Here is a 14,853-nt window from a genome sequence, read left to right as displayed (position 1 = left end):
TGCATGAAATATGCATCAGATGTTGTAAATTCATTTCACTCTGGTTTTGCTGTTCAGTATGACTTTATAAAATCCTGTTATATGAATTCTAATTAAAAATGTCTCATTTGCGGCACTAAATCAGTCCGTTATAAATAGTTTATTTGGCTTTAAAATGTACATAGAAAGTAGGCCACAACCTTCAATAACAAAGTGTGACATGTTTCTAAGGGTGTCGGGAGCATATTTAATTAAATGTTAATGACTTGCTCTTACTTGTGTTAGTGGGTGGGAAAGTAGCTACATGTTATTACCCCAGTAGAGGGATGTTAATGTCTAATGCTGCCTAAAATTGTGTGTGGTATGAGGGATAAGTGTCCTTATCAGTATTCAGAAACCATTTTCTTTGCATTACAGAAATCACCTTTCGCTCTTTTATGTCATTTTAAACACAGTATCATTTACACTAATGTCCCTAAGTAAATTTCCTACTAAATTTAAACTTTTTTCCATGACCTTTATGCAGACAGTCCTGATAGAAGGCAGTAATACAAAAGATGTATTTCATTTTAATCTTGCTAAAGAGCAAATGAACATAGCACTATTAAGCAATTAGAGCTGATGTATTTATTAACCAAGTAATGCTTAGAGATGGAAGATGGCTTTCAGGGCGCTGTGATAGTCATTGGTACAGTCTGGGCAAATTTTTTTTAACAAAGACATAAAACAGCCAAGTATCCCTGACAAACCATTTTGTTTAATCTCTTTTCAGATGAAAAGCTCTTAAGCAGGCCACTTGTCTTAACTTCTTGAAACCATAAAAAGAGAGAATTGCCACCAATAAATTAGCATATTTTTTACTCCATCACCAAATGATGGTCAATGTGGCTTGGCACTGCTTTGGTGTTTGGGACTTCACCCTTAAGTGACCATTTTGGCCCTTATTTGACCCTCTGCCCTTTTTAGCTGGCCACTTGATAAGGTAACTTAAGGGTTCTCTCTCTTCACTGCCCCCTCCCCTTCACAATTGCAAGTAGCCCTAACCTATAAATCATTGAAAGGGCCCTATCAAGTGACAAATTAAGGTGCCCTCCTCCTAATTAATGGTCATCAATGTCTTTAATTATCTAACCCTATTGAGAGTAGTTAATAGTTAATCAGGCAGCCAGTTCTTCATGCAGGTCATCTCTGCATGAGTGCTAGAAATTTCACAACTAGAGGTATCCTTTTCAGAAGCCACTTAAAGGCAAATACATGGAGGAGGAGGTTTTTCCCAAAGACATTCCTTCATAATGCTTCTCACTTTCCAGGGAATGTGGTTAGTGAAACCAGTTAACCCATTTTAACAACTGCTTTTGAGCGGTACATTAGAAACAAATACCTTAATAGCCATCTGTTTGATTTTGAAATACAAACATTCTTAATATTTTCAGAAGTGCAGAGAAGAGTGCACCCTCATTTCACAACATAGTAAATTTTCATTTATTATGGCTATGAATTAGAATATTTGGGTTTTTTTCCCTCACTGAGTCCTGACTCAGAATGTATCTTTTTCTGTCTGCTGTATTTGGGATTCCAATTTGTAATGTGATTTGGAACAAAAAAAAACCAAAACCAACACCAAACAAAAAATGACAAAACCTTTAGCAGGAGTCTCTGTAAAAAGCATGGAATTAGCAATGGGACAGAAGTGTTGGAAATGGGTGTAGCAGAACTCTTGAAACAACCTGTTGCCCTAGACTTGCATGGATGACCTGCCTGTATAATTTCTCCCTTCCTTGCTTAGCTGCACCCCCTTTAGAATAACCAGGTTTTGTCAGAGGTGTGCTTTCTATAAGCTGCTGAACTAAGACAAACTAGCCGGTTTTGAACATGCAGGGTCAGTGTCCTACTGTGATCTTCCTGTACACATTTCAGTAATCTATAATATAATATATATGTTTTTCTTCCTCATACTATAGGGGAGGCAGCTACGCTGAGTAGTACACTGAGGTCCGTAAGAAAATGGGAGCAAGGGAAAACTGAATTAAGAAGGGATGTGAATAAGATGGGTTTCTGCAGTTAGAGTGTGTTGTGTCAGCAGTCAGGTTTGGTTCTGGCGGTAAAAACAAAGCAGCACAACACTGTGTATTGTGTACAAGCAACAGTATACTTTGTACAAAGTACATCTAAGTTGTGTACAAAGTACATCTAAGTTGATGATTTCTTTAGTGTGTAGGTTAAATGTGAAGTAAAAATGTATTTTGAGTATGTTACAGTTTTTCAAAAAACTGTATCTGCTGCTTAGATATACACACTTTAGGGTGAAGATACTGACCTCTACTTGAAATGCCATTTTAAAAACAAATTATGTAAGAAAAGTTAGAAATATACAACCTGTGATTTATGGCAAAATTTCTCTAAAAAAGCTTTTCATCACTACATCATTCTTTTTTGACAGTTTAAAATAAGGGCATGGGACATGGATTTTCTCAGCTCTGGATTGCTTACCAGTTAAATCATTTTATGGTTTGGCCCTCATCTGTAAAACAACCTTAAATGTCAAATCCATTTTATTAGATTGCAGTTTTGTGAGAGGGACTCCTCCTCTTCATAGTCTGCAGAATCATTGAACTGTTGCAGGTTTTCCTGTATCTTCGTCATCAAAATGAGATTGACTGAAATGTATTCTGAAGGGATTTTTTTTTAATTGAAGATTTTTTTATTAATATTTATGAGTGTTCATTTTTCATTCGTAAATAATGTGGTAGACCCTTTCAAGGAAAACTTACATGTTTATCATAAAAGGTGCAGTAGCTCTATCAAGCTTTCCCAGATCTTCACACAGTAGTTACTAGTGATATATTATTATATGGAATATTATCAGAGATCTGTCATATGTGCATACCACTTTAAAGGATACAATTTTGAAGTTAGCCTGTCTAATCCTATTTCTTCCCACTTCGGAATCTTAATTAGAAGGAGATAAAAACCATCATTTGACTAAATTATTGTCTTGAATCTGTAGCAAAAGGTATAATCCGCAATTGGGCCAATTAGTGTACCCCATAGTTAGCTATGCTGAGGCAGGAAACTTGATTAGATCTGACACCAGCCTAGTTCCCACTGTTGTTTTGCCAGGTATGATGGTCAGACTTCAAAGGGCTTGAGGCATCAGCAGGGCAAGGTTTGGAGGCCAGCTTAGGTCCGGTCGTTAATCTCTCTGCTAAAACCACAGCAGCCCTCTCACAAAACAAGCTTACAGGACACAATCATGCGGTATTAAAGTTTGGGTTGAGTCATGCCAATTTGCCTTTGATTTTCTGATGATTGACTAAAAGATGGCTACATGACTAGACACATACTGAAAGTTTACTGATTAGATAAGTTCCCCAAATATTTGAAATATTTTTTGATTTCTCAGTTAAATGATATGACAGCCCATTCATCTTAATGAAACTTTTCAGCAGAATTGTTCTTGAAGTATTTTTTTGCTTTGTTTGTAACTCTGAATGTAACTTTCCTCAGCATTTGATAAATTGCACAGGGACGTTAGCTTCATAGTTTTATTTGGTAGAACTTGGTCTTTGTTGTTCCAAAGCCTCCTGTATGAAAACTAAAGGAATCTGTGCCTAGGTTTGATTTTTTTTCACTCCTCAAAATTTCTAAGGAACTGTTGTTTGCCTTTGTTATTACGTATGTTTACGATTACTTGCAAAAAGAGAATTTCCTCTTAATTATTTTCCACCTTACTGTAGATTAAAGTGCTGTTCCAGGGCTGCGATTACATAAGTGTTCCTTTCTTTTTCAGTCTGATTTGTTGAAATATTGCAGTAACAGTGACATGTTTCCATTCTGAGAAGAGCCTAAGGCTGCTTTAGTATTATTCCAAATGATTGAAATTGCCATCTTGCTGACTTTCCCTTGGGCAGCTTAAGGCCTGTTTACTTTTGTATTTGTTTCACATGTTCCCTCTGAGTTTGGCTGGCAGGACATCATTACCTGGTTTGACAAGACATTTGGAGAAGATTCATATTTGATTAACTCCCTTTGTTACTGGCTGATCAACATAAACCTCTGAAATTAGGTATTTAAAGTTAAAACTTTTGATGAATTCATATAAATGTTTGCAAATAGGAAAATTTATGAGTTTAATTCCCTAGTTTTGTTTTACTGCTAATTTTTTAAGTATTTGGGTAACAGTCAATTCGTAATAGTGAAGAAAATAAGCGTTTTCCTACAAGTTTTATAGTACAGTTTGTCAAATAAATGCTTGTTGTGACTTTTATCAGAGAGCCAGAGGTAAGAGTACGAGCCAGATGATATGATTTTCTTTTTAATGGCTGTATAGCACCTGTGCAAACCAGAATAGAACTCTTAAAAAAACAGCTCAATTTGAAACCAAGTGTCATATGCTATATAAAGAATTGCCACACAGCAAAAATAAGTAAGTTTCCAGAGCTTAATGTTTGAGCTCAGAAGATTCTTTTCTGAGAGGTGTTTCCTAATAGGAGAAGTAAGTCAGAATGAAAGGAGTCCTGTGGCAAGCAAGTTGGTTTCTCAGTGGCGGGCAGATGCAATATGGTACTATGGAGCACTCTGCAGTGCATTTTTGCCAGTGGTAATTGCCTGAGTAAAAGGTTATGTCTTTGGAAGGAAACATAATCACAAAACTCAGCAATTAGGTCTGTACAGAATTAAAGTAAATGTATGATTCCAAAGGCATTAAAATAAAGTCCTTTCTTCATCTGTCAAAAAAGACGATAAGAAAATTAATGATTGCCAAAATATTTTTAATATTTAATTGCAACTCCAGACATTCATGTGTATGCTGTGTCCAGCACTGGTATCTGGATGGAGGCTTAAAACTCTTTTTTGTAAGATAGTGAATTTGGCCATTAAAACCAGGAAATATCTTAGGTAGCTTCCATCTGAATTCTCTGTTTTTCTCTTTTGGGTTTTTTTAATACCAGTTGTACTGTAATAAATTTTAAAGAAGAAGTGCAATTAGCCACTGCTGTACATTATTTACCAAAAGAGGTGGTAAGACCAAGTCAGAACTGATGTCTTCAGTGCTTCAGTGTGGTATTAGCATCACACAGTTTGGTCCTAAGAGACTCAGGAGATGGTGGTGTCAGTGAGTGCCAGAACTGTGCTCCTGGAACATTTTGTAGTTATTCATTAAACACATCAAGAACAGATACAAACATAATGGTTCAGGGTTATTCATGAGCTGTTTCTTCTGGAGCAATAAATCAACCCAATCATCAGTACATATGGGATCAGCATATATTTAAAATACAGAGGTTGTTATGGCATGTATGTGTATCAGTGAGACTAGAAAGTGCCTTTTGTACCTCTAACAGCATCACTTCTTATAGGCTTCTTCCAACAAAATTTGAAGCAGCTTTCATTAATGACACCCCCTAAAGCTGACTGTATTTCACTGATGTTTATAAAATTGAGCAATTTTATAAATAAACAAACACATTTGAGTTAATCAACTATTTTAGGCACTATTTTAACAAAAAGAATCTGTGAGACAGTGATCTGACAAAAGGCAAAACATTGGTTTGTTATAAATTTCAGTAAGGTAATAGTTCTTTAGCAATTGAAAATGAATTCTTGTTTGCTGAGATGACGTTCACGCATTGTAACACCAATGCTGGTATATGCTACGTGATACGTATTGTAATGTTGGGAGCTCAGTCAATGTACTTTGGTAGATAAATCGTGGCATTACAAGACTTGACCCCATGTTAGGGCCTTACAACCTCAGAATGGAATCTGCTTTTACCAAGCCAGAGGGTAACACAGTTGTGACTGCCCACTGCCCAGTGTCTGGAGCATAAGTGAAACTTTACAGTTTTTCCTGATTGAAATGTGAGACAGAACTTTTCTTTAGGGTTGCAGAAAGTGTATTTCTTTAATTTTCTAGTGTAATAAAATCCTTGGGGTCTCTCATTCCACATGCTTGAGAACACAAGTACCCTTGGAGCTTACGTGGAAAACTTCTCTTTCTCCTCAGCCTGCCTTGAGCAGATAGCATCATACCTGGGGCAGACTGTAGTATTGGATGCTCCACTTCAGCTCAGGGACTCAAATGTAGAGAACTCTGCACATAAAACTGAACTTTCTAACAGAGAGTGGTAAAACATTGTAATAAAATTCAGATTAAATTTAAGCCAGTCAAACCACTGTTACATTGATTTTTGCTGGCCTTTTTCCCTATGATATTAATAAAGAAATTACCACTGTTTTATTTAAACATAGTTCAAAAGATACTAATTAGAACACCATAAAATTTTCTCAATCTAAAATTAGTAATACTGCAAAAAGATATTTCTGCAAACTATAATATCATAATTCCAAGCTCCATTTTGCATTATTTCATCTAGTAGCCAGTTCAGGTTCTTTACCTGGTATGGTGTACTTCACTGAATTGTTTTGTCAGATGCTGTCAAGCCAACCTACCGTTGTTAAAGAAAATCAAACTAAATCATTTTGTCATGAGCCTTGCAGGAATAAGGCACAGAATATGAAGGGTTTGATGAAATCAAGGATTTTATTTCAATATTGTAAAAGGCTGCCTGTCAAAAATATATTACATTCTTTCAAACACTTTTGAATAAATAAATGTGTTTAAAATTGTGACAGTGCAATTTAGATAAAGTTTTGGGAGATTATTTTTAGATTGTAAGAACTTGAGGTAAAACAGTACTCGGAGTGCTCATAGTTAGAAAAAACCCTTGAATATTTATGGTACATAGAACTGAAGTCAAGTGATAAGTTTTATGTGGTGTATGGAATTTCATTCAACTTGTATATTGTGAACATGTGGACAAATTTAGTTTGAAAATAATCACCTTATTGTGTAATACAGAATAATGTAGACTAAATTATTTTAATGTTCTGAAGATGAATATGGGAAGGTACTGTTAACTTTTAGATTGCATACAAAGAGTTGTAGTATCCTGAAGTTTATTTCATAATTAATTTTGATTTATGGGTTGTTTGACATTCTACAAGTGTAACATGAGGGTTCCATTCTAAACATTAAAACTTTAAATACAGCGCATCTGCAGTTCGTTGTCAGTAAACAGAAGTCATATATATTTTTATTAAAACAAATAATTACGTTGTTTAGAAATATTTATACCATAATGGTGTTTTTGCAATGGAAGAACAGGCAACAAAACCATTAATGCAATTAAAGGTCACTGGTACATATTGTAATGGACTGCTCATTTACAGGATCTATGTTAAGGGTCAGTGCTGCAGCATGAAATGAATTGGCCCTGTTCAGTCTGTAAATGAATGGGTCAAGTTATCTTTTATTTGCCAGGAAAATAAAGTAGTTAGAATATTCCTACTTTCTTAGTATTAGAGGACAGGTAGGCTAAAGAGATCATTCATTAAAATGTTGGTTGGTAAAGATTAAAAAACTCTTTATCTACAAGGTATATATTTCTCACTAAAGTAGTAGTGCTCTATAAATATAAGTTAGATACTGTGTTTAAGAGTGTTTAAGAAGCAGAAAGAATTAAGCACTATACGCATAGTTCTCAGCTGGAGCTGAATGCCACCTCTATTAACTGTTTTTTAAAATACCAAGTTTTAATAAAAATAGGGTATTTCATAGTTGTATGATGTTCTCACTTTACAAAGAATAACAAATTTAATGATGCCGTTACATGTTATGTTGGTGTGCTAAACATAAGGAGGACATGGAGCTGGTGGAGCAAGTCCAGAGGGCCACGAGGATGATCAGGGGGCTGGAGCACCTCCCGTACGAAGACAGGCTGAGAAAGCTGAGGCTGTTCAGCCTGGGGAAGAGAAGGCTGCGTGGAGACATAGCAGCCTTCCAGTATCTAAAGGGTGCCTACAGGGATGGTGGAGACGGACTCTTCACTAGGGACGGTAGTGATAGGACAAAGGGTGATGTGTTCAAACTTAAACAGGGAAAATTTAGGTTAGATAAAAGGAAGAAGTTCTTTACTATGAAGGTGGTGAGGCGCTGGAATGGGTTGCCCAGGGAAGTTGTGAATGCTTCATCCCTGGCAGTGTTCAGGGCCAGGTTGGACAGTCTTGGGTGAGATGGTTTAGTGTGAGGTGTCCTTGCCCATGCCAGGGGGGTTGGAACTAGATGATCTTAAAATCCTTTCCAACCCTAACTATTCTATGATTCTGTTATTCTACACAGTAGAACAGATCTCTAAATTTTATACATCTACATTAATGCAGGAAAATAAAAATTTAAGCTTATAGGAAGTCAAATTTTCTCAAGCACCGGTTTACATCAGATCTCAACCTTATTGAAATACATCTAAGTAGTAGTTCAGGGCTGTTACTGAAAAGAATGAGAAGAGGATGAATTTACATCTCTGCGTGGTAGATGCATATCCGTCTGGATCATCTCATCTCAGTACTGTTTGTTATGCTTTTGATTATTGATCTTTGGGCAGAAAATGATTCAAAGTACTCTGTAAAGTAGGAAACTGTAAGGTAGCCCCATCTAAAACTTGGGAAGGATTAAAATGTCATTTTGTAGGTCAACAGAGCAAAGTTGTGAAATGTTTGCTATGACTAGTAGCATGCATAATCAAACAAATTCCAAACTGTTTTTTTGTAATCTTGCAAATTCAAGATTAATTCTTAACATTTCCAGTCTTATGAAAATATTAGTGATTTTGGATGAACATAATCTGTAAGAAACCACTCATTTATGGTTTCTTTAAATTCTTCACCTCTAAAAAAACTTTTTCATGCCATTTTTCTCATCTCTTTGTTTTACTCATTCACAAAGGATATTACCCTTTACTGAACTTTTAATATACAGGAACATTTTATTGAGAGCAAACTAGTCTTACTATTCTTAGTCTGAAATACTTAACAAAAGTGCTGAAATGAGACAGGGGGGGAAAAATAGACTACAGAGTACTGCAAGTGAAGAAAAAATGTTCTGTAACTGTTGTGCAAACACAACTTTCTGCTTTGGCCAAATTATGAGGTATTATTTGTGACTGAATTCCAGAATACATTTTATTTCTATATTCTTGGCTGAGAGGATTGTGCAAAAAGTAGATTGTCATAAGCAAAATGGCTGAGGAGTATGGTGCCTAGGGCATAAACAGACTTAGATTTTGGTCATGCCATCTTTATTGCTCTCTATCTCACAGCTGTTTTAGTTGCTTGTTATTGATTTTATTTTTCTTTTATTTTTCTTGGTTGTATTACGTCTGGTTTTCAAAGGAATCTGTTGTTATGCATAATGCAGTTTTAAATTTTTTCATTCCATATTAAAAACCAGTAGCTTTTCAAATATCAAGTGAGAGTGTCCCCAGGAAGATTATTTATTGCAGTTCAAGAGGTATTTCTGGCCAGCTTACTGTTAACACAGTATTAACACCCTTCAGAATAACATCTTGAATTTGAATGGAATTACCAAATTGCAGTTCAGCTCCCTCTTTCCTCATTCATTCCTTCTGAAGAATGTGAGTGGTAACTGTATAGAGTGCAATAACCAAAGCTTTATATTGATACCCAAAAGTACATAAATAAAGTGAATTTGTGTGCCAGTGTATACCAGCCATTGACTGCTTGACTTTCAGAAAACAGCTGGCAGCACTCACTAATTCATTTTAAGTGGCTCAGATATTTTAAGGTTTGAGAAACCCATAGTTTTTAGCTTATGAAAATACTGTCTGTAGGCTCTTCATCTTCTTTCATCCTACTTCAAGTCTGTTATAGCAAAAATCACTGAAGAATTTTCACTTAGGGGTTCATTAAATTCATATGTTTACAAATCAGTTATGAAATAGACTTACCTTTTCTTCATACTAAATCACTAACCTTTGGGCAGTGTGCCTGCTTGAGTCATGTTTGAAAGTAAAAGCGGAAAACTTTGACGTGAGAGTGGTGAGGCACTAGCACAGATTGCCCAGAGAACCTGTGGTTGCCCCATCCCTGGCAATGTTCAAGGCCAGGTTGGACGGGGCTTGGAGCAACCTGGTCTAGTGGAAGGTGTCCTTGCCTGTGGCAGGGGGTGAGAACTGGATGAGCTTTAAGGTCCCTTCCAACCAAAACTAGTCTGGGATTCTATGGAAAAAAAAAAACAAACAAAAAAGTTTATCACTTTTAAGTAGGATGTGAGAACGGCTGTTCAACAGAAATCAGTTTTGCCTTACATTCAAAATGGTGCTTGCCCTTCTTAATATAACATAATTGTTTAATAGTTGAAGTTTTAAAATCTTCAGTAATCTTTGCTAAGGAGCTGTACATTCACTTGTTTTGAAAAAGATAGGCTCTGTGTGAACTAAAAAGTTTTCAGGTCAACGGCTTCCCCATGGTAGCTGAGTCTTAAGGAAACTTCTGAATGATTTAATACAATATTCATCACTTTTTATTTTAAATCTCATGTATCATATAAAGAGGAAATGAGTAAACTCAGGAAGACCTTGTTCTGGTTTTAGTATTTTTGGCTTAAAGACATAGGTGTCCGGAATTGGTAGTGCTGACTTGCAGATTGAGAGTAGGATCCAAGTAGGCTATGGTGAAGCTATGCTCTCGGGACTGGCCAAGGAAAGTCTGCTTGTCGATATAGCCACAGCTTGTACTCATCCTGACATACAGTATGTGATGTATAGAATAAACACATCCCTCAGCTGCTTGAGCAACTATATATCACTAACTGAGCAGCATTTTATTTTCAGCTCTTTATGATGTGGTGTTATCCCTTGATTTCATCTCTTCTCTCATTGATTTATTAGGAATTTGGTAATGTGTTGCTTAATCAATAAATACTGCAGTCTCTTCAGGCAGTTATGTCTCAGGTGCGTAATCTAAAGCCCCTGAGGCAACACCATATACTTCTTAATCAGTACTTCTAACCTTTTGGTACAAGGCTTTGTAATTCTGTGTGGATTACAGGTTTCCTATGCTGCCTCAAATGACCTTTCACAAACCTTTTGCTACCAGAGAGTAGGTTTGACAAGAGTTATATGAGGTTTTGCTCTATAATACAGAGGGAAATGATTCTCCCAGGATGTTTATTAAGAGATAAGAACCAGTATTTCATTTGTAATTCTTGTTGCTGTTAAAATAAGGAATTAATAAGAAGAGAATCCAGTATTTGTGTTTAGATCTGATCCTCAACAGTAGCATAGCCATGGGCTGTTTGTACTTGGTCTACATCATCTAGACTAAAAATAGCCTTCCTGTCATTTTATTGGCAGAGTTTTAGCTACTCCTTTAACTCTGTTTAAAAAAATGGATAGAAAGACAGCATGAATATTGAATGTGTGCAGATATTCCAGCGAGTAACTAAAAGGAGATTCCTGATGCTTAGAAGGGCTGTATACTTAAATAGAATTCACATTTTGCTTAAGTAAAGAGGCATTCTGCAAACTATTATTATCCTTAAATGTATTAGGTCAAGTTTTTTTGTGTGTATGTGTCATTAAAGTATCTACATTCAAATATCTAGCCATAAACATATTTTATGTTTTATTTTATTTTATTTTAGCTTTATTTTATTAGCGTCCTGCTTAGGTTTTTTTCTTTTTAGGTTTTCTTTACGTTTTGATAAGAACTTACAATGATGTATTTAATTTCTCAGCAGTTAAATAAAAAGCCACATTATTTCTAATTTTTCTTTTAATCAAGTGAGGTTTTGCAGAGTAAGAAGACAAATCACTATTGCCTGCTAAAATCTTGAGCAATAGTCTGAAACTTCTGGTAGTTTTATGTTTTGTTTTTTTGAAAACCTGTGGAAACAGCAAAGGAAGAACTGGCTTGTGCTTGTTCTGTCCTAAGAAAACATGGGCAAATTTAAGAATTTTCAGGGCCACAGCTGCAGTATGGAAGAGACACAATTTTGATATGGACTTGCATCTGTGTTGTTTTTTTTTTCCTGATCTGAAACGGGTGTTCTGGCTTTGGAAAAGCAATGGGAATTAGATTCAGGTTACTGAAAAGCCTCTAAACCTACAAAGGAAAATTTTTTTGTAAGGTAGAAGGGTTACTGAAAGCATTTTGAAAGTAGATTACTTATATCCTCATGTAAGAAGCACTTTTTCCTTGTGTAGTCTGAACTAAAAATTATACACATGCATGGTGTGTTCTGCTTTTCCTTCTCCTTTCTTGTTCATCCACACCATGGTGTGGATTTGTATCCTTTATGACATTATTCTGCACATTCGGTGTAGAAGTTATCTGTGCTCACACAAACATCTGTAATACCTTCTTGCAGCACATGCTTGCTTTTTATTATTTTTTGTTTCTCTAGTTTGTGTTTTGAAATTACATTGTTACTTTGCAAAGTTTACCATTTATTGAAGGTGCAGTAAGAGCAGACATGTTTGAAAGCAAAGTACATTAACTGCTGCTTTTATGGAAGATAGTTAATGTTGTTACAAACAACATTATGAAGAAGAGCAATCAGCATTGCAGTTTTTACATTAGCGCATCTGAAGTAAAGGGAATAATTGCGATCTGTTACAAGTGCATAAATAGCATTGACATGGGGGGGTATAATTTTCCAGAACTCATAAGCAAAACAGAGTATTTACTGGAGACAATTAGGCATAAGTAGTGTATTGTTATATGCACAATCTAGACAACTGGTAAGAATATCTATAAATAAAGCAGAATTTGTACAAAGCCAGGAACAGTCTGTAGCAATAATTTTTACTGACAGAAGTATCACTATTTATACCAAGTGTTTAGTGAATTAATATTCAAACTATTTTATGAGTGGTTTTTAAGCTTTTTTTCCCCGAAAAGAACTATAGTTCCATACAAAATTATGCTCCTAAAAGATTTACTGTTCTCAGCATAATAAAAATATTATAAAATTACCTCCTATCTTAAAAAATTGAACCAGCTATTCTTGTTTCAAGTTTCATCTAATATATTGTTCCATATGGTCATATGATAAACACATTATTCCTTGAACAGGAACTAAGAGTAAAGCTGCCAGGAAGGGGTTTTATTGTCAGAGTAGTTCCCGCCTCATGTTTTGTAAGAGATTTCATGGTCCCATTGTAAAGAGTGGATGATTTAAAACGTGTTCCCAAGATAAACTTTCCCATTGTCATTAATGAGGATGGATAATACTGAGTGACAAGTGCATTAGGAATGACACAGAAAGAGCTGTTAGATTTGTCAGAGTGTATCACTTCAGGCAATGAAACTTGAGGACATTCTCTTTTAGCAAATTTTTGCTATTTATTAGAGAAACAAGGATTGTGATTGCTCACACAGGTGGATTTTATTATTTCGTTCATTAAATATTTAGGTACCTTTGAAAAGGTAACGGTGATAAATATGACCATTATGCTCCACTGTAAGGGGTGCCAAGGGTTGCTTTGCTTACAAACAATTCAGCAAAACTCATATACCTTGTAATTGTTTTAAAAATGTTTATTTGGCGGTTAACTTTTAGTTTGCAATATTGTTACAGAACAGGAATATTTGAGGTTATATAGTAAGTGTGAGGAACTGTCATACTGAAGCTTCTGGGATGAAAAAGCTTAAAATTAGGACACTATACATGTAATATGCATTGACTTAAAAAATTGTATTTCTCCATAGAGAAAGACTTTTTAAATATTTATGCCTGGATAATTAATAATGTATGACTTTTTCTGGTGTTTAAAATCTTTCCAAACTACAATATGCCTATCAATTTCTATTTTGAACACGCAATTGGTCACTTTTTCGCCTTGATTCATCTCGCCTGGCTGCCAACCAAATTTTGCCTTTGTGCACCTTCTTGACACTAATAATGACTGAGTTTCTTTTCGTTTGCGTGCAGGATTTCCCAAGCGGCAGTTTCGGGCTGGGATAAACTATCTATCATGATTGCGTACAACTAATCTGCCTCAACCAAACCACCCGATGATTGAAATTGCATTTGACAATTCACCTCTCCTTGGCGTGCCTGAGGTGAACATAGCTACAGACCATCCCCGGAAGGGCATAGCAGCTCCTCCATATGTTGGGGAGGATCCTTTTATTTGTGTCAAGAGACTTTTAGCAAAGCATGTATAGACAGAGAGGATTTTTTTTCTTGGACACCCTTTTTTTCAGCTGCATAGCTGCTGCTTTCTCCTAACCAAAGCATTTTGGGTTTGTGAAGCATCTTCTGATTTTTAATTTAGAACTGTTAAAGTCTTTCTCTGAGACAAACCCATGCAATATTGGATGGATGTATAGGAGGTAAAAAATTCCAGAGGTATCTAAAATGTCATGTATTGTTTGTTAGAAGGTTATGTTATTAATAGATCAGCAGCGATAGTCGAACTTAAGACAAGATGCCTGTTACTGTGTTGACCTTTACCAAAGCTTACACCTGCTTGGAGCATTTTGGTAATACACCTAAGAAAGAATGACAAAGCAAAAACTGCTTCTGTTCTTGTAATCTTGAAATCTTGTAATTTTTTTCAAAATTGTAAATTTATTCATATTGTGTATGCTTACTGGATTGAAAAGCTGTCTGTCAGCTTTCTGTGTCTGACAGTCACATTGTCCTTTCAAATAAGTACTGTCCATTCCTGTTGATGGAAAGGGCAGTTTCAGTGGTGCGCTCATGAAGGCTTGACCGTCAGCCTAATTTTCTGACACATCAAGTCATAGTCCTCTCCATTCTTAAAACTGAAATACATTTTTTCAGTCTTTTTCATTCAGCAGATTAAGTCCAAGCTGAATTAATAATAATTTTGAAATGCTTGACAACTGAATGTGGTACATGTATCTATTTTAGTTGTGGGGAGGAAGCTAAGTAATATGAGTATCATGCTTCCTGTAGTGTTTCCTAACAAGTCCAGAAGAATCAGGACCCTTTTGAATATATAAATCTTAGTAACCAGCTGCACTGAAGGCAAGGAAGAATAA

General features: G+C 35.6%; 1 protein-coding gene across 10 annotated transcripts in view; it reads left to right on the top strand.

Moving 5' to 3' along the window:
* The window catches only part of ELP4 (elongator acetyltransferase complex subunit 4), a 146,591-nt gene that overhangs the window by 67,197 nt on the left and 64,541 nt on the right, over positions 1-14,853 (top strand). Inside the window, exon 10 of one of the 10 annotated variants that reach the window (XM_062620327.1) lies at positions 3,770-4,560. The exons of the other annotated variants lie outside the window; for them this stretch is intronic. Within the exon in view, the coding sequence (XP_062476311.1) occupies positions 3,770-3,817 (48 nt within the window). The 3' untranslated portion in view covers positions 3,818-4,560. Of the gene's footprint in view, positions 1-3,769; positions 4,561-14,853 lie in introns of those variants that run through there. 10 annotated transcript variants of the gene reach the window in all.

The sequence above is a fragment of the Pezoporus occidentalis genome, unplaced genomic scaffold (genome assembly GCF_034315485.1).
Source record: "Pezoporus occidentalis ecotype Australia unplaced genomic scaffold, CSIRO_AGI_Poc_V1 ctg22, whole genome shotgun sequence".
Lineage (NCBI taxonomy): Eukaryota > Metazoa > Chordata > Aves > Psittaciformes > Psittacidae > Pezoporus > Pezoporus occidentalis.
Note: the sequence above shows the minus strand (reverse complement) of the source record. Positions and strands in the feature narration are given on the sequence as shown.